This window comes from Gopherus evgoodei, chromosome 1 (assembly GCF_007399415.2).
Source record: "Gopherus evgoodei ecotype Sinaloan lineage chromosome 1, rGopEvg1_v1.p, whole genome shotgun sequence".
Classification (NCBI taxonomy): Eukaryota; Metazoa; Chordata; order Testudines; family Testudinidae; genus Gopherus; species Gopherus evgoodei.
Genome location: NC_044322.1, coordinates 231,641,784 through 231,662,261, shown reverse-complemented (window position 1 = coordinate 231,662,261; position 20,478 = coordinate 231,641,784). Strand labels below are relative to the sequence as shown.

Here is a 20,478-nt window from a genome sequence, read left to right as displayed (position 1 = left end):
GATCCGAGTAACTATAGGCCTGTTAGTTTGACATCTGTAGTATGTAAGGTCTTGGAAAAAATTTTGAAGGAGAAAGTAGTTAAGGACATTGAGGTCAATGGTAATTGGGACAAAGTACAACATGGTTTTACTAAAGGTAGATCGTGCCAAACCAACCTGATCTCCTTTTTTGAGAAGGTGACAGACTATTTAGATAAAGAAAATGCGGTAGACCTAATTTACCTAGATTTCAGTAAGGCATTTGACACGGTTCCACATGCGGAATTATTAGTCAAATTGGAAAAGATGGGGATCAATATGAGAATTGAAAGGTGGATAAGGAACTGGTTAAAGGGGAGACTACAACGGGTCGTACTGAAGGGTGAACTGTCAGGCTGGAAGGAGGTTACTAGTGGAGTTCCTCAAGGATCAGTTCTGGAACCAATCTTATTTAACCTTTTTATTACCGACCTTGGCACAAAAAGCGGGAATGTGCTAATAAAGTTTGCGGATGACACAAAGATGGGGGGTATTGCTAACACGGAGAAGGACCGGGATATCATACAGGAAGATCTGGACGACCTTGTAAACTGGACTAATAGTAATAGGATGGAATTTAATAGTGAAAAGTACAAGGTCATGCACTTAGGGATTAATAATAAGAACTTTAGATATAGATTGGGGACGCATCAGTTGGAAGCAACAGAGGAGAAGAAGGACCTTGGGGTATTGGTAGATCACAGGATGACTATGAGCCGCCAATGTGATGTGGCCGTTAAAGAAGCTAATGCGGTTTTAGGATGCATTAGGCAAGGTATTTCCAGCAAAGATAAGGAGGTGTTAGTACCGTTATATAAGGCGCTGGTGAGACCCCACCTGGAATACTGTATGCAGTTCTGGTCTCCCATGTTTAAGAAGGATGAATTCAAACTGGAACAGGTTCAGAGATGGGCTACTAGGATGATCTGAGGAATGGAAAACCTGTCATATGAAAGGAGACTCAAAGAGCTTGGCTTGTTTAGCCTAGCCAAAAGAAGGCTGAGGGGTGATATGCTTGCTCTTTATAAATATATCAGAGGGATTAATATTAGGGAGGGAGAGGAATTATTTAAGATTAGTACCGATGTAGATACAAGAACGAATGGGTATAAACTGGACACTAGGAAGTTTAGACTTGAAATTAGACGAAGGTTTCTAACTATTAGAGGAGTGAAGTTCTGGAACAGCCTTCCAAGGGGAGTAGTGGGGGCAAAAGACATCTGGCTTCAAGATTAAGCTTGATAAGTTTTATGGAAGGGATGATATGATGGGAGAGCCTAATTTTGGCAATTGATCTTTGATTATCGCCAGATAAGTATGCCCAGTGGTTGGTGATGGGATGGGATCTGAGTTACTGCAGAGAATTCTTTTCTGAGTGCTGGCTGGTGAGTCTTGCCCACATGCTCAGGGTTTAGCTGATCGCCATATTTGGCGTCGGGAAGGAATTTTCCTCCAGGGCAGATTGGCAGAGGCCCTGGAGGTTTTTTGCCTTCCCCTGCAGCGTGGGGCATGGTTCACTTGCTGGTGGATTCTCTGCAGCTTAAGGTCTTCAGACCACAATTTGAAGACTTCAATAACTCAGGCATAGGTCTGACTAGATGATCACATGGGTCCCTTCTGACCCTAGAATCTATGAATCTATAGATAACATACCTTTCATAAAAAGGCATGTTGAAAACCAATACTTGCATTTTGGATAGCTTCTATTTGTTTCAGGGAAGTAACTGACAAATATGACATTTAGCCGCCGCTGCCACTACATTTGGCATTTGTTCAGCAATCATGTTTTCACACAGTATTTGAGCAGGTGTGTTTACAATTATAGTATTTTTTCAGAGTCTGTAAAATGTAGCAGACTGGAAGTTCTCAAAATATTGATAAAAAAAATTGTACATTCAGTTAACATTAACCATCTGACTAATTATATTAAGCTGAAAATAAGTTGGGTACTTCCTTCCCACTCTCTCTCAATCATCTTAGTTGTGCCTTGGTGTCACTGCATTTGTTACCCAGCTTTTATATACTTCTCTGTGAACCTTGCAGTACTTAGACCTGGTCTACACTGCGGGGGGAGGAGGGGGTCAACCTAAGATACGCAACTTCAGCTATGCAAATAGTGTAGCAGAAGTCGGCGTATCTTAGTTTGACTTACCTGGCCGTGAGGACGGCGGCGAGTCAACTGCTGCCATTCCCCCGTCAACTCTGCTTCCGCCTCTCACGTGCTGGAGTTCTGGAGTCGACGGGGAGCGTGTTCAGGGATCTATTTTATCCATGTCTAGACGAGACACAATAAATCAATCCCCGATAGATCGATCTCTACCCACCAATCCGGCAGATAGCGAAGACCTGCCCTTAGTCAGAGTGGAGTTAAATTGGATTGTATTTTTAGTCTTGCCTTTGCATGGGAAGACCCTTAGTTTCCCTTCATAATATTATTTTTACTTGACTTTCTAGTAGTATTTAAGTCCCCATAATCAACATTCTTTAAAAGTCTAATTTCTGCCTTCAGTCATTATAGTTACTTAAATATGTAATAACACATTCAGTCAGGGATTTTCATTTGATCAGACACTGCCTTGAAGGATGTGTATGATGTAATTATAGACAACATGCTATTAAATTTGGTTTATGAATTTATATTTTAAAGAATAAGTTTCATAAGCTTTTACTTTTCAGTGGTATGCTGCCAACATAGGTATTTTCTCCGTACTAGTAAAACAAATCTTGAACTGGGATGACAGATCAAAGTTTCCAGTAGTAGAACAGTGACAACAAAGGCTAAACACTGTTCCTTTTTTTGAATTCCAGGCAAACAACACATCTGTCCTTTGCTCTAGCATTACTTAGTGATAGAATTCCAGGCCATACGATATTGCCATGTGAGTGCTTGCTGTGTATTGAATATGCACAAGTCTCTTACCCTTTTATTACCTTTCAACTTCCATGTTAATATTTGATGAATTCATCAATCCGTTGTAATTGTCTTTGATTTCCATGAAAAATTGATGGTCTGCTGTGACATATTTGATTTTTTTCCATGATCAGTGGTAATCCCTTTTAATAGACCTGCTGAAAGATAGTTTTGATGCATTTTGTTAACCGTAAGCAAACAAGCTGTGATCTGTTTTAATCTGTGTGAACTTTAAATATTGGGGGGGATTAGTCTTAAGTATAGACAGTAACATTAGACAAAAGTAATCTCGAGATTTGGTCACCTTGCCAACAGAGTGGTGCCACATTGCATGCTTTCATGAGTGTGCTTGGTGGAATGCAATAAGAAAATGAGGCTAGTCTTTCCTTTCCGTGTTGACTATTACTGCTTTTGTTGCAAGTTGTGATGCGAGACCTAAAGACCCAGTGCAGTACTTGCTGTTTTAGTTACTGTCGATCCTCTCTAATTTGTACTAATGACTGGAAGAACTGTTGTGAAGTACTGAAACTTGCAAATTAGCACATATGGGAACAAACAGGATATGAAAACCAAGGGCTGTACATAGGTCAGAAAGCGTAGTTATGTTTTAAGTGTAACTTGGCTTTAATTGTTTGACGCACCACAGCATATGTACTAGTGTTAGGAAGTAATTTGTCAAAATAATTACATATTAATATGAGGTCTCACTATAGTATCTCCTAATTAAACCTTTTCTCAGAGTTGGGAATTGCCAATTTCTATGTGGATTGTCCAATGCTTGGTAAATTGCATGCTATTGATCTGTATGAAGTGATGCAGGAGTAGTAAAGTGCTGATATAACTTTGTTCCCAAGTAACACATACATAGTTAATTCTGGGTTGGTTGGTTTTTGGAAAAAATCCCCTGTGGATCACTCTTTGCAGAAAACTCATGTACTTTTTTCCCCAAAGATTGCCTTCCAGGTCCAAGTTTGGTCTCGAGGAGCATTTCTTCCTTTCTAACTAAGGCTTCAGTCCAAGGACCAGGTTCTCTAGTAGTGGAACTCTGATTTTATAGATATCAATATTGCAGTAGCACTTGAAGGGTCCAATCAGAACTGGGTCTCCATTGTGCTGGATACTGTAAAAATAACCAGTGACAGTTGCTGCTCTGGTGTGCTCAGTCTATATGTGCAACAAGTCAGTGACAAACTAAATGGGAAGGAAAGGAGAGGGCAGGAGTAACCAATAAAGTAACAGTTGCATAGATAAGATGTTGTTTAATATGAAGTTTCTTTGTGTGTCTGTTTACAGGGCTCATTTTTGTCTAATTAGAAACAAATATCAGCTATCCCTGATTGACTGGTTTGGTGTCAATCTTTGGAGATAGGAATGTTTGTGTGGATTAATTCAGTGTGTGTGTGTTCTGTGTATAACAGGCAGCATTGAAGGCATGGAGTAAATTGTGGGAGCAGCTGATAAATACTCAGATGAGACCAGCATGAATGGAGTGGAGTGGGGTTGATCTATTGAGATGAACAGACAGGAAGAGTCAGAATTGGGAAGTGCTTGAAGAGTGAGCACAAGAATACTCTGCTTGATGCAGTGAGGCCAGTGGAGAAATTCAGAGTGTTATTGATGTGGTCAAAATAATGTGAAAGGAAAATGATCTTAGTAGGTACTTTTTTGAATTGACAGTAGATAGGCAATTTGAGGCTGCAGTACTCCAGATGAGAAATAAAGCAATAGGTAGGTAGTCTTTTAATACTGGAGAGAGTGCAAAGGTCAGATTTTGGAAATACTGTGGAGGAAGAAACTATGGAAGGATGTGAGGGGCAAGAGAGAGGAAGAAGTCTGACTACCACCTAAATTATGAGCCTGAATGAATGACAAGATGATTGTTGTGGTTTCAACAGTGACTAAGAATGGGGTGAAGAGGAGACCTTGAGAGGAGAGATCAGGAATTAATTCTGCCGTGTTAAGTTTTTGTCAATGAAATATTTAGAAAGAGGGGCTGGAGAGACAGGCTGAGATGAGGAATTATACACATGGAAACAAGTCAGGAGTGGAAGAAGTAGATTTGTGAGTCACTGGTGTAAAGGTGGGTAGTTGGAGCCATATGAATGGGTGAGGTCACCCAAAGAAGGTGTAGAAACACTTCTAACACATTTTATGGTTTTACTTGAAGCCACTACGCAGGCATAGTTGAAAGTGACTTCCCACATGCTGATCCCAGAAATAGTTTGATCATGCAAACTCTTATGGAAGTTGAGGACACTCAGTACTTTCTCCAGGATAGGGTCCCAAGTTTACCAAAATGTATGTTTCCCTTGGAGAATCTGTAAGTATGGGGTAAATGTGGCAAAGTGTGAAATTTAAGTTTCCACAACCATTTTAAAGTGAGAACTAGGATGATTTCCCTGTGTCTGGCATTCATTCCAACACAGTATAATGCTAACGCATCCATGGCATAAGAAGACTTCTTTATCAGAGGGGCTTTGGTTCTCTTTGGTATATACCTGATTGCCCCACATGTTAGATATTTGTCAGGGGCAGCGTGAAACCCTTGGAGGAAGATATGCCTGGACTCCCTAAAGTCTTTGGGTACATTTTTCAAAAGAGGGTCCTATGTACATAATTCTATCTCATTGAAAGTCTATGGGATTTAAGCTCCTAAATCCCTTCGGTACTTGTGAAAATTATCCTATTGAAAAATATCATCCCCACCCCTTTTCAAATTACTGAAGTTAAACACTTCTTACTCTCTTAATAACAATAAATAATAATAATTGGAGATATATCTATCTCCTAGAACTGGAAGGGCACTCAAAAGGTCATCAAGTCCAGCCCTTGCCTTCACTAGCAGGACCAAGTGCTGATTTTTGCCCCAGATCCGTAAGGGCAAACTCTCAACTCTGGGTTTAGCAAGCCAATGCTCAAACCACTGAGCTATCCCTCCCAAATCTATACATTTGATGGAAATGCTTATACTTTATTAAAGAGAAATCTATCATATTTCATTTATGTTCATTTTCCAGTTGTGTTGCTTCCTTCCTTCCTTGGTTACATTTTTTTTTTAATCCATTTGTTTAAATGGGAAAACAAAGTAATAAATCCTCTAATCCTTCATCCATCCTCTAATCACAGGCTAAGTAAAAAAATTTCGGTGGGAACCTGTTTAAAATATTGGCAGCACTTCAGTGGGTTTAATTTGCAAGGCAGTATGGTGTTGGGGACAGAACTGGGGGGGGGAGGGAAATAACCACACAAGGAAGGAGCAGAGCAAACTTCACTAGATCATGTCACTGTGCAATTTTTATATTTTTTTAATTAAGGTGCAGTAAGTTCATATTTGTAGCATTACTTAATATGGTTATACCCAATAAGTGATTGTCTGTCACAGAGGATGTTTGAAAGACAAGGTAAGTGAGGTAATCTTTGATTGGACCAACTTGTGATGGTGAGAGATGCAAGCTTTCATACCACACAGAACTCTTCTTCAGATCACAGGACTTGGGACCAACATGGTTACATCTACACTGCATACAACATAGAGGAGTGTGACATCCACTATGTCAAACTTTCTCAATTCACAAATCAGACTGCCAGCCCGGCATACTAAACCTGCAATCTTGAAACTAAGTTGGATTTTTTTTTTCCCCTCATGCAGCTTCACCAGTAATTCTCTATAAATTATATTATGTCCTTGGTCACACCTGTGCAAATTGTAGGCTGGCTAGTGGGTTGCATAGCTCTAATACAGAAGTTAATTTGTCTACAGCCTCTCTAGTGCTAATGAAGATGCATAAGAAGGCAGATGCCCATATTAACTTTTAGGTTCCAGGTTGTTTGCAATCCTGACAAAAAAAAATTATCCAATTTGATATGGAGACATTGAGACAACATTGGAGTCTCAGTGAGTTGTTTTTTGGTTGTTTTTTTTCTGTACAATCCCTCTTCAGATGACAACTGCTTGTCTCAAAGGCCTAGATGTTAGCCAGGAAACTGAAAGCTAAGTGTGCATTTAAAAAATAAAACTTGATGACATTTGAAAATCACAAGTAAGATCCCCCCACAAACAGCCTTGACGGGCTCTGCAGTGCTGCTCACAGAACAAACAAAAACCAGGAGACAGTAGTCCCAAACAGTGAACTTCTTTGTTACATCAATGACCTTGGAAAATCTGAGGTTATCTTAATTGGTTAGCTTTGATATTGCTGTTATGCTGATGGTCATACATTGTGGTGAGATTTAAAGGTAGATGCGCTACACTTTACCTTTCCATAGCAAACTTTCTGCCATATAAGCCTATGCACAGGAGTTTCAGGAAAGCAGGCTCTCATGTTTTGTCACCAAAAGTGATGACATTTTGGTGACAATTTCCAACATACAAACTTTAGAATGTTGATTACAATATTTTGAAAATGTATAGTAATGCTTAACATTTTATATTTTGCAGCTTTCATCTTAATCGGTAATTAAGTTAACACTTGTACATTATTACTTTTTACACACCATGTAGTAGCTGTCTGAATAGCCAGTTTGCTGTTCATATGAACTGTAGTTTTCTAACCAATGCCTGAATGACCCTATGCTTTGTTCTACTGTACTCTCTATTTGACGCTGTAATGTTTGGGTTGGTGGGGAGATAGTTTACTATAGTCTTGTTCTGTTACCAGTTTGGATGGTCTAGACTCTGTTCCTTGTGTCTTGGCTTTGCAGATTGTCCCCAGGAGAGAGCCTGTGGTGGACATGGTCTACGTTGCCAAACAAAAAGGGCAGCATTGTGAGAACTTTAATGAAGTGTCTCTGTCTTACTGTTGATAGTGGTATACAAAGCAGTAATTATAATAGGCATGTAATGGTCCTTGTATTAATTTTGGATGGATGCAAGTATAATAGCACGAAGAATTTTTTTTTTTAGTGTCAAAAGAATGGTAGTTTGCTGCCATCAAGTGGTTAAAGGAGACATAAACCGATCTTTCTCATTTACGTAGGAATAATCATTGAGATTTAAACTTATATTGTGGGTTGGAAACGGAGAGGAAACAAAGTAGAAATAAAAAATCAATTTTCAAGATGAAATGAGGTTAATGAGTAATGTTGTAAGGATCTCTTAATTAATGATCTGGAAAAGAGAAGGAACAGTGAACTGGAAAAATTAGTTGACTTGTTTAGTATGCAGAAGTGGTATAGCCCTGTTGGTCCTAGGATATTAGAGAGACAAGGTGGATGAGATAATATTTTATTGACCTGACTGCTGTTGATGAGAGAGACAAGCTTTTAAGTTATACAGAGGACTTTGTCAGGTCTGGAAAAGGTACTAAATGTCACAGCTAAAAATCGAATAGATAGTTTGGCATAAGTAGTTAGCACATACTCTGAGGAATCATTCAAGGTAAAGTGGCCTATTAACACCCCGTAGTCATAGGACAAAGGTGCAGGGGAAGGTTAGTGTTTTACAGATTATTGTAATAAGGCATAAATCCATTCTTTTTTAAGACCATGATTTTTAGTATGTAACAAAGTTATGAATTTAAGCTTCCAGGTTCATCTTTTGAAGGTGGTGTTGTCCAGGTTTCCTTTGAGGATGGGGACTGATCGATCAGATATGAAATGATTGCTTTGTGAAAAGTGTACAGCCACTTTTTCCTGTGTGAGTTCATTCTAATCTAGAGAATAGTGATTGTCTAGTTCAGGGGTCAGCAACCTTTCAGAAGTAGTGTGCCAAGTCTTCATTCATACACTCTAATTTAAGGCTTCGCATGCCAGTAATACATTTTAACGTTTTTTAGAAGGACTCTCTATAAGTCTATAATATATAACCAAACTACTGTTATATGTAAAGTAAACAAGGTTTTCCAAATGTTTCAGAAGCTTTATTTAAAATTAATGCAGATCTTATGTGATCCTTGCCCTTGCTTTTCCTTGCTGAGTTTTCGAATGTCTGGCATGTATTTGGATACTTTAAGCTGTACACAGGCTTCTGAGTGATCAGTTGTTAACTGGCTCCAAGAGGGACAGAGGACAGATTTCATGTGTGATAATACCTGTTCACACAGGTATGTGGATCCAAATGCTGAAAGCATTGCAAACGCAGTTTCCCTCAAACAGTTAAATTTCACGGGCAGGGATATCCAGCAGGTCAGAATAGAGGCCACATGATCTCTCTCAGTAGCTTCAAGTGTGCTCCGCAGATCCACAAACGTGGATGTCCACTATTCTGAGCTTTTTAACTGAATGAGTAGCATTTCGAAATCATCAACACCCATCCACTGAAATACAGACAAATCCAAATTGCTTTTGTTGAACTTTTCAGGTTTAATTAGGAAAGAAAGCATTGGGCCAAATTGCTGGAAATCTTGAAATCGATCAAAAAAAATTCTGATTGCAGTTCTTGCATATACTTTCGAATCTCATTGACATTGACAGTGCAATGTGTCGATAGCTCTTTTATGAGTTGGAAGTAGCAGAAAGTAGAAGTTTGAATATCCTTGGAAAAAACTGCTAGTTTCACAACAAATGCTTTCCAGGCTTTATAAAGATCCAGAACCGTTTGCTCTGCACCCTGGAGACAAAGGTTGGGTTCGTTTAGGTGAGCGGTGATGTCAGTTAAAAACATGAGCTTACACAGCCATTTGTCGTCATCCAGTTTGGGGTAGTTTTGTTCTTTTTTTCAACAAAAAAGACAAAAACAAAAAACAAGTTTACAAAACGCACCAAAACCTTGCCACGATTTAGCCACTGAATGTTGCTGTGAAGTGGGATGTCATTCTAAGCACTGTCCATCTCTTCTAGCAGTGCTTGAAATTGAGAGTCAAAGCAGATCGAGCAACAAGGAAATTTGCAGCACTGTATTCATCACATTATTAGGCTCTGAATTAGAAATTTTTAGCACACAGGTTTTCTTGATGGATGATAGTGAAATTTGACTGTCGGACGGCCAATTTGATCTTCAAGTAACTGTACAAATCCCTTCTGTTTTCCGACCATGACAGGAGCACCATCTGTTATCACACAAAATATTTTGTCAACTCCTCATTCTTCAAAATGGCTTACAAAACTTTCCAGTATATCTTACCCCTTTGTTGTGCCATGCAGGGGTTTTAGGCAACAAAGTTCCTCTTGGTTTTCATCAGAAGCACGATATCTTGCAACAACTGCCAAATGTGGAATGTCGTTTATATCCACGCTCTCATCAACTGCAACGCTAAACACTGTTGTCTTTTAATTCAGTCATCTGCTTTTCCTTAATGTTTTCTGCCATTTCATGTATGTGTCTTTCAACTGTTCTGGCAGAGATGGGCAGTTCTTTTATTCTAGATATGATTGTATCTTTATTTGGCAAATCATTGCACAAAATCTCCAAACTGCTGAGAAAAACTTTTTATATAGTCCCCATCTGTAAACAGCTTTCCATTTTTTGCAATGCACTGTGCAATCTTGTAACTTCCTTCTGTCGCTTGATTTTTACTTACACTTAAGTTTTTAAAAACACTGCTTTGCTTCTCATAGACTGCTACTGCCTTTTTGATCGATTCAGGCTTGTCTGCTTCATCAAGAAGTTGTTGAACACTTGATGTGTGACAAACAAGACTTTCATAACAGAAAGCACAAATAGCACGGTCCTTCTTTTCAATATATCCAAATGCATCTGTCCTAGCAGTCTGAAATGATCAGACATCTAGCTTCGCTTTCTTACGAGCTGCCATATTGTCAAATGTTCCCATCAACTCTCAGTGGGGGGAAAAAAAAGTGGCAATAGAAGGCAGGCACAAGGTCAAACGCAGTGTGGTCTGATATAAGCAATTTTAAGATGGGGGTGCTGAGCTGCACCCCCTCTTGCCTCGTGTGCAACCCTCAGTGCCCCAGGCTGGGGACAGTGGGCCACAGGGGGGAGGCTGCAGGGCACTGATCCAAGGCCAAGAGTAGAACCCGGGGTGGCCTGCTGGGACGCCAGACCAGAAAGCAGGCTGAGCAAGGCTGGAACCCCAGATTGGCAGCTGAGATGAGTAGAGCTGGTGGCTGGTAGGGCTGAGGAGGGCCGGAGGCCTGGATCCTGCGCTGGCGACCCGGGAGCAAGGTGAGTGGGACTGTGGCAGCAACCCCAGCTGGCAAGGGGCCAGCAGTCGGAACCCCAGAACAGTGGCAGGCTGAGTGGCTCAGCCTGTGCCGCATGTCATCAAAAATAGCTCACATGCCATCTTTCGCACACATACCATAGGCTGCTGACCCCGGTCTAGTTTAACCCACGTAGTCTAGGGCCCCCAATAAAAGCGTGTCTCTCTCACCAACAGAAGTTGGTCCAATAAAAGATATTTCCTCACATACCTTGTCTCTTAAAATATTGTGCTAATTTCTGAGCTCCTCTCTGCCTCTATGTAGCAGAAATTTTAAAAAAAAGTCAGTAAAAGGCAACAAAAAGGATTGGAAGCTTAGAATCAGAGAAATGTCCAGTCTCCTGCGCAGAGGCAGGACTAAATTTATCTAGACCATCCATGACAGGTGTTTAGCTAACCTGTTCTTAAAAACCGCCAGTAACTGAGATTGCACAATCTCACTAATTTAAGCGCTTACCTAACCTTACAGTTTGGACGTATAAAAAACTTCCTGTGTTCCCTCTAAGGTAGGGGTGTGTGTGTGCGTGTGTGCGCGCGCACACACGTGCTTGCATCGGCAAAGCTAAAAAAACTTTTAAATTATATATGTCCATGTTAGGAGATGGGATTGATTTACCTAAATTGGTTCTTAAACCAATCTAGTTGAATTGGTCCAAAAACTGTTTGTAGTTCAACCTCTAGTTAAACTTTAAAGTGAAAATTATTGGAGACCAAGTGAATATCAGTTGCTGGAGCTTTTCCTCACAATTCCTCGATTGTAGCAGTAGTTGAAAGGTTTGGAAGTTAAACCTGCATGTATGCAACGTTTTTCCTGAACAATGTGTATTGTGCACCTACTCCTTACTTTCTTGAGAGTTTGTAAGAATACAGTAGAAAATTGCTAATGTAATCCATGCTTTATAATCAATGTAATAAAGGCTCCCTCCTTGTACTACTCAAACACATTGGTATATAGTAATATATACTTTCTAAGATATTACTTTTACAAAATCCTACAGCATATTTACTGGTGCACTGTATACATTACAACTAAAATATTTAATTTTGACTGCTGAATGTCTTATGATTAAGGCTAATATTTTGTTATGGTTATTTTTAGTAAAAGTCACAGACAGGTCACAGCTTCCGTGAATTTTTGTTTATTGCCTGTGACTTTTGCTGCTGCAGCTACATGGTTTCCCCCGCCACTGGGGTGGCTGGGAGCTGTGGGGTTCCTCCTTCGCCCATGGCAGCTGGAAGCTGCAGGGAGGGAGCTAGGAGCTGCAGGGTGACCATATTTCCCAGAGAGAAAACAGGACACCCCCAGCCACCCGCCTGAGACGTCCTACTTCTTCCCCCACCCCTCCCAGCATGAGACTGTCGCCCATTGCTGGAACCCTGAGGAGGGCCCCCTCAGAATCTGTCACCTGTAGCTGCTACCTTGCGGGGGGGCCCTGTCACTGCTGTTGCCTGTTGCTGGAACCCTGCTAGGGCCCCACTGGCTGCCAGCTCCGGAGTCCCACAGCCCCTGGGCTGAAGCACAGAATGTCACAGAGGTCTCTGGAACTCAGTTTCCATGACCTCCATGACATAAACATAGCCTTAATTATGATGCATTATACTTGGTTTTTATTGTCCACCTGTTAATTAATAACTTAATTTGCAAAGGGTATTCCTGTCATTAAAATAAATTTTAAAAGGTAGTTCTGTATGTATGTAAAGCAAGGGACTAAGTAGTATACAGGGATCTGGAATTAGTAATCCATCCATCCTGGAAACCTGGATTCAAATACTTAAAAGTGAAGAGAATTTGGTGATCTCAGTCTAGATCAGTGGTGGGCAACCTGCAGCCTGTCAAGAGTAATTTGCTGGTGGGCTGTGAGACAGTTTGTTTACGTTGACCGTCCGCAGGCCTGGTGGCCTGCCCACAGCTCCCAGTGGCCGAAGTTTCCGTTCCTGCCAATGGGATAGATTGGATAGATATCCCATTCTGGGATAACTATATTAAAATTAGATTTCTACTTTGTTTGGAATAGTGAGAGAATAAGGTAGATAAGAGTAACTGAACTTAATCACACGTGCAGATTCTGATGCATTTCCCCTTTAGTCCAGAGCTGCTCTTTAGAGGCTTTCATTAAGTGCTTTTCAGATATTACAATTTTATTCCTGGTGTTACTGATGCAAGTAAGAACAGTGATTCCACTCAATGGAAAGTTCCAAACGATCTATGTTTAAATGGGAAATAATATGGCATTGTTCTGAAGTGACTCAAGACCGTGAGTGCCAGCCTCAGGGCAGACTGTCAAAAAGCAGGGTAGAAACCCCAAACTGGTTGTATGTTCTATAATTAGATTTCCCCAACCCAGTAACAAGCATGAACTCCTAAAACACTGTAACAGTCTAACCATGGAGTCAGACAGTCCCTGAGATATTCCAGTCTTGTCTTGCCAGCCAGACAAGCTGGACTATGTGATAAGAGGGTCACTTTACCCCAAAAATCACAATATTCAGGTTACTCACAGTCCCAAAAGACCAGTCACTTACCCCAGGTCAGTTGTATTCAGATCTCAAACCAAAGACAACACTTATAGCTAATCCTGTAATAAACTCTCAATTTTTTTAACTGAGAAGAAAGTGTTATTTAGAATGTTAAAACAGAAAACGTACACACACAAGTGAGTTAGTCGTAGATTTATAAAGGTAATGTAAGCTTCTATAATCAGCTTTGTACTTTAGGGCTGACCCATGCCAAGCAGCACAAGGGTCTCTTGCTTATGTTTAGGAAACTTTACCCCTCAGAGTCCAGAGACCAAGTTTCTCCTTGTCAGGGATCTTTTTTATTCCCTTCACCCCGGATTCCAAGGCAATGGGATGAGTTCATATACAGGTTTCCCTTTTCCTTGACAGAGTTAGGAATGCCATTAACAAAGTCTCTGTCCTGTGATGCTACACAATGCCTCATTTGCCTTCAGTGGGCCATCCTGTGGGCAGGATGAGCACTTTATCCTAATTAAAGCTGCTTTTCCTCTGAGTTATACAATTACAGAGGTTGACAATGCAAACACTCAATATAACTTTATACATTGGATACATATATTATAAGTAGGATTAATACATGCACATCCTACAAGCATTCCATAAAGTCTAAACACTAAGCACATTCTTATAACACTAATATATATTTTAACAATACTAACCCACAGATAAGCAAGACCAGTTTCCAACTCTGCATTTGTCAGCGTTCGGAGAGGCCTTGGGCCTTGGCATGCCAGCATCACACAATAGAGTTCTATTTAGTAGTTGCCCTGGAGGAGGGGCTGGGTGGGGGGGAGAAGGGATTTGAAATAACCTAAGCAAGCCTACATACAACAAATCACTTGAATGGGTGTCTTTGTGGGGCTGTACTGTGAAACTGTGCAGGCTGGAGTTCAAACACTTATCTCAAAGGCTGTACTAGGAGGAAAGGTGTGTTCTTATCTTGAGTTCACTAACTTGTAAAATCATAGTGAAGACAAGGGAATTTGTAGTTTTCATACAAATTAGCTGGTCGAGTTAGACTACCTGACAAATTAATTTGCTTGAAAATTGCACGCTGCCTTGTCTTAACACAAGGTAAAATACTAGTGAACTCAAGGACACACCTTTTACTAGTGAACACACAGCTTCTTTTGGGGTGAATCTCTGTACATGCCAAATGATGCATTGTTTCCATGTGTTTCACTGGAATACCATGTCAGCATGTCTCTTCTAAAAGAGAACTTCAAGCAAAAACAGAAACTAAGTTAAAGGTGGTCTAAAATATTTTAAATTAAAAAAAAAATGCTCCATTTGCCTTACCATTCCCTTAGAAATATCTTCAGGGTCAAATCTTGTCTTTTCTGGATTTGCTGGAGAATTTTGGGGAGGGAAAGGCTCTCAAGTATATGGTGCAGAGTCTTGCATTAGATGAGAGACTGGGGAGGTTGATCTTCAGAGACATCCTTTCTCCCAAGTGTTTATCAGGTATAGGTATTGAGCAAAAAATCCAAAGTTTTAAAGCCTCCTTAAAATATTTCTTTTCCTCTCATATTTGCTTTCTCTTTTTTGATGTCCTTATTTCACTCGTTCTCTAGTCTCCATAAGATCTTTGCTTTCTGAAAACCTTTGTTTGGACTTAAACCTTTCAGATCTTTACACAACCAAAAGATGCAGAAAAGTACAGGTACTTCCATCCTAAGATCAATATTATCTCCATTGTACAGATGGCCAAATAGAAGGATAGAGGTAATAGTGTCGCTTAGTAAGTCAGTAGCAGCACTGGGCATGGAACCCAGGAGTTGTCATTAGTTATAAGATCATCCTTCCTCCTTTACAACCTACATTGTTGTTCTGAGACACAGATACCTATTTTTTATTCATCCTTGTCTCTTTGGTACCACTTGGCTCATTCTCTTTTTCTGCTTTTAAATTGCCATCTTCCTGCAATGATCCTGTCTCCCTCTCCACACTTTCCCATTGAATTTCTTTATTAACTCCTATCATGCTCTCTCCCTCATACCATGACTACTTCCTGGGGGCAGGAAAATGTGTTAACAGTTCAGGACCAGGACACACAGTCCTGTCCACCTATTCATTCCCATCAAAGAGTGATTGGTGGAAGCCTCTTGTTCAGAATCTCTGGAGTGTTCTCTAGCACCTGGGAGGAGAGGGAGCTGAAGGGGAAACTTCACTCTTTGTTTGTATCTCTAATTCCATGTAGTGACATTTCAGTTGACATGGGTAAAGGTGACATTGGGGGCAAATATGCTTCGGGTGTGACATTTGACAGGTATGCTTTGATTTTAAAACTTACAGCAAGATTTCTATGTTATAAATATATTTTGCTTTGAAGCTCACCTTCAAGGCTATATAAGAGTAAGTTCCCTATAGCGGCATTTGCAGTTAACGTAAATTCTATCAGACAGATATTTTTAAGTATATTTTGCCTATTAAGTGTCTTTACATGTATACTTATCTTTCAAGTTGCTAGCTAAGAACTTGTAAGTGCAGTTCAAGGATATAGTATATGCACAGTGATTGGTAGGTAAATAGGTTTGACAGTTTTTAGAGTTAGTTACTTAGTATGTTCCAAATCATTGCTCTTTATTACTACTTGTAAATTTGTGAGGCAGGTCCATGAAGTAGCTAAAATGCGTTCTATTTCAACATAGTAGAAAGAGACCTATTCTACTTATTCTAGGGTATCTTCAGGTTAAACTTCCATTTTCAGGTTTGTGAAAAAAAAAATACTTGCATTTTTGTTGAACAGCATTGAATCTCTGATTAACGTGTTAACTATTCAAGCTGTTGACAGGAAAATTGACTAACGTGAGTTCTTAAATATTTCTAATTGTCTTGAATTTTTCTGTGTGCTACTTACAATGAGTTTTAAAATATTTTAACTATTTAACTTTTCTAAAAAGACACATCAGAAGATTTGGCAACCTTAATCCTGGGTATGACTGCAGCCGCCAACTTGCTAAACTGAAAAGAAAGCCAAGAAAAATGTGATTTAAATGTCTTAAGTGATTAAAAATCACTTTTTTTTATGTTTATAGTGTCATTTTATAATGAAGCTTTTTGATATTGTCTTGAATCCAGTATATTAATCCTTAATATTAAGGCTTTGTTAGCAATTCAGTTATAAGCCTCTATTTTGGAGGTTCACAATTGATATAAAAGATTTGCACAGTAACACACCTTTATTCTCATTATGGCATTTTAAAAAAGTCTCCCCTGTTCTGGGGAGTGCAAAAATCCCCCAAATCTCATTTGTAGTATCTATTTCAGACACTTTCTGAACTTAGATTTAAAAAAAAATGTTCTATAGCTTTCATTGGAAGTGCTTACTGGAGAACCAGTTGCACTATCAGGTGAATGCACCTTTAGGTGGGTCTGGCTAATGCTTTTTGGAAACTGTATGCGTTTGAAAGAGCAGCCATTTCATTTCAGCTTATTGAGTAAGGATATATTTAAGGTTTTTAACCTAATACAGCAGTGAGTCCAGAAAAATGGTAAACATACACAGTTTGAATATTCCAACTGTCACAACTTTATTCAAAGTTTAAAGTTCTCACTGAATCCTTCAGTTAAATACCGAATTTTGGCGGAGACGAAATGGGCAGATACCACTCTGAATTAAGACTTCGTATTGATGTACTTGGTTTTTGCATCACTGTCTCATTGGCACACTTTATAACCCTTTAAACTGAGACATTAATGTTTTGTTGTAGCATTCCTATTAGTGAGTTCACATATGGGTTTGATTACCCTAATGTGTTATCAGATGGAAGTGTAATTCCAACTTCATTTATTTTTACTCATGCAGTAAATTTTCTGGTTGAAAGATCTTTAAATTTACTTAATACAATCAGCCTGCGAAAATCTAGTTTCTGTTCAGTTTCCTGTTTATGATACACTTCTGGATCTATGTATGCTAGGATAACATTTCATTTTGAAGGATGGCCACCAACATTTCAGCAAATGATTCTGGCTTCTTGTAACAGAGCAAAGGAACATATTTTGAAATCACACCCATACCCCATCCTTAAAAGCAGTCTATTTTATTTTAAGAATTACTTTTTGACACTCCAACCTGTTTACAAAGCTTACAAACTAGTAATAAAATTTCACTGGTCTAATTTAAAATCCCTTTGCATTGCACAGTTTGGATATATAAAAAAACTTCCTGTGTTCCCTCTAAGGTGCATGCGTGTTTGTGTGCGCCTGCAGCAGCAAGCAAAGCTAAAAACACGTTTAAATTATATATGTCTGTGTTAGGAGATTGGATTGATTTACCTAAATTGGTTCTTAAACCAGTCTAGTTGAATTGGTCCAAAAACTGTTTGTAGTTCAATCTCTAATTAAACTTTAAAGTGAAAATTATTGGAGACCAAGTGAATACCAGTTGCTGGAGCTTTTCCTCACAATTCCTTGATTGTAGCAGTAGTTGAAAAGTTTGGAAGTTAAAACTGCATGTGTGCAACATTTTTCCTGAACAATGTGTATTGTGCACCTACTCCTTTCTTTCTTGGGAGTTTGTAAGAATACAGTAGAAAATTGCTAATGTAATCCATGCTTTATAATCAATGTAATAAAGGGTCCCTTCCTGTACTACTCAAACACATTGGTGTGTAGTAATTTATACTTTTTAAGATATTACTTTTACAAAATCCTACAGCATGTTCAAGAGAGATGGGAAGCTGTGTTAATCTATTTATCAACATTCATCTTTGAAATCCCATCAGTTAATGTGCACAGAGGAGGATTTTCCTGAAGAGATAAATGTAATGACCGTAATTAGTTTTTATTACCTCTGCTGGAACTTAAAGGTGTTCAAAGGCCTCACAATGATCTTTTGTTGAACCTAGGACATGATTCTGGCAAAGAACGAGAGTTTAGTCCAGGACTGACCAGGTGCAACACTCATTCCTTTACTGTTGAGAAACCCTATACCTGTGAGAGGTGGTTGTGTTTTTTGTGTTTTTTTTTTTTTTATTCTTTCTGAACTGGACGAACTGCCCTGGCGAGCCAGCGTGCAATAAGTGACTGGTATGAAAAGCAGGATAACTTTTTACTAACTTTTAAGAATGTATATGATTTCATGTTTCACCAGTATGATCGTCATTCAACTCAAGGAATTTGATCGTAAAAGGAAAAGATGAAATATAGTATACAAAGGGGTTTAGAGCGACAAGCTGCATGTCATCACTACTTCTTTCAAAACACAATCTAAAACCACTTGGCCATTCTATGGATGGGCACTGTGTCATTTTCTGATGGTTAACCAAGTTCTTTAGTCTAATTACATAAGAGAATTGAATTGTGATCCTTTGCATGATGATATGTCCTGAAGGTGTTGAAGTAGAGTCCAGTTTGGTGTGGAATGATTAAAAAAAAAAAAAAAAATCTGGTGACTTGACTTAGTCTGACTACACAAACTGGGACCACCAAAAGTAAGCCCTATTGATCCCCAGATAGTCTAATGGCTGGTGTGCCAACTTCCAAACTAATGAAGGGAAAACTTCCTTTCATTTCACAAACTTTGGGTCAGATTCCAATGTTGGCAATAGTAGTGTAAATACAGAGCTACTCCAGTGTTGACAGTGGAATTTGGACCATTATTTTAAAATAACATTTTGGAGTATTTGGGCTTTTTTTTCTCCTCTTGGAGTTTGAGCTGTAATCAGTAACTCTACATAACTGAAAAACTAATTATTACTTCTGCCAGCTCTTTTTCTCTCCAGATTACTGCAATCATGCCAAATGATACAGATTTGAAATGGATTTCCAGGCTTATATTTACAATAACATTTGAACTTTAATCAGAGTTAAATTCACCTTGTGCAGAGGTCAAACACAAAGGCTGTTCACCTCTTAAATTTCACTTAAGCTCTGTTGAAGGTTTTTTGCATAGACTCTACACTGGAGTGAACTTCATCCAAGACAAAAATCTTAAAACAATTTTTTGTGGGAGAGGGATGAGAGTTTAGGTTTTTCCTGATGGTTGTTACTTCAGTAGTGACATTTCTAAGGGGATGTCTGTTTTCTTTCAGAAAACCGAAATGTGGGAAAACGAGAAGACTGAAGCTGACATGGAGGAGTATATCTGGGATAATAGCCCCTCTCAGAAGAATGCTTTGGACACGCTTCTTCGAATAAGAGCTGCAGAGAAAACCACTGAAGTAACTAAGGAAGAGCTGCTTGCCTCTGAGATAGTTGAGAATTACAAAACCGCTGTAGTTGCACTTAAAAATGAAGGGGAAACAGAAAACAACATTTTGCAATACAAGGAATCCGTGATGAAACTACTGAATTTACAAGCATTACAGTGAAAATTGACATTCCATGCGCATCTCCGATCTTATGTCAATATACAAAGATAATCTATGATAATATTACTTTGTAGGAAATTGTGAATGTAGTTATCCATGATATTCTGGACCTTCAACAAAACAAGTTTTCCGTAGAATTATTAATAAAATTTTAAAATTTCAAAAACCTTTAATGGAATTTCCAGTGAATAGAGATTTCAAACAGGGTCAGCAACACAGAGTTTGTTTCCCCTTATGCCAATATCCTTCTTTTCCTCTACAAATACAATTTGTATCAAGTCTTTTCTAGGAAGCCTGAGTATTTATGGGCTTAGGCATTCTGTTCTGCTGTTCTAGCCTGGGATTTAGGAGGCCTCGATCGAATTCCTTGCCCTACCACAGACTTCTGTGTATCCTTGGGTAAATCATATAGGGTAAGATTTTCAAAAGCACCCATTTGACTTAGGCCACGTCTACACTACAGCATAAAATCGAAATTATTAAAACCAGTTTTATAAAACTGGTTTTATAAAATCGATTTTATGCGTCCACACTAGGGCACATTAATTCGGTGGTGTGCATCCATGGTCCTAGGCTACCATTGATTTCCGGAGCGGTGCACTCTAGGTAGCTCAGTAAA

At 39.1% G+C, this 20,478-nt stretch overlaps 1 protein-coding gene across 1 annotated transcript in view; it reads left to right on the top strand.

Moving 5' to 3' along the window:
• The window catches only part of MRPS35 (mitochondrial ribosomal protein S35), a 53,558-nt gene extending 33,531 nt beyond the window's left edge, over positions 1 to 20,027 (top strand). Inside the window, exon 8 of the mRNA XM_030539169.1 lies at positions 19,581 to 20,027. Coding sequence (XP_030395029.1) covers positions 19,581 to 19,859 — 279 coding nt within the window. The 3' untranslated portion in view covers positions 19,860 to 20,027. The remainder of the gene's footprint in view (positions 1 to 19,580) is intronic.
• The last annotated feature ends 451 nt before the right edge of the window (positions 20,028 to 20,478 follow it).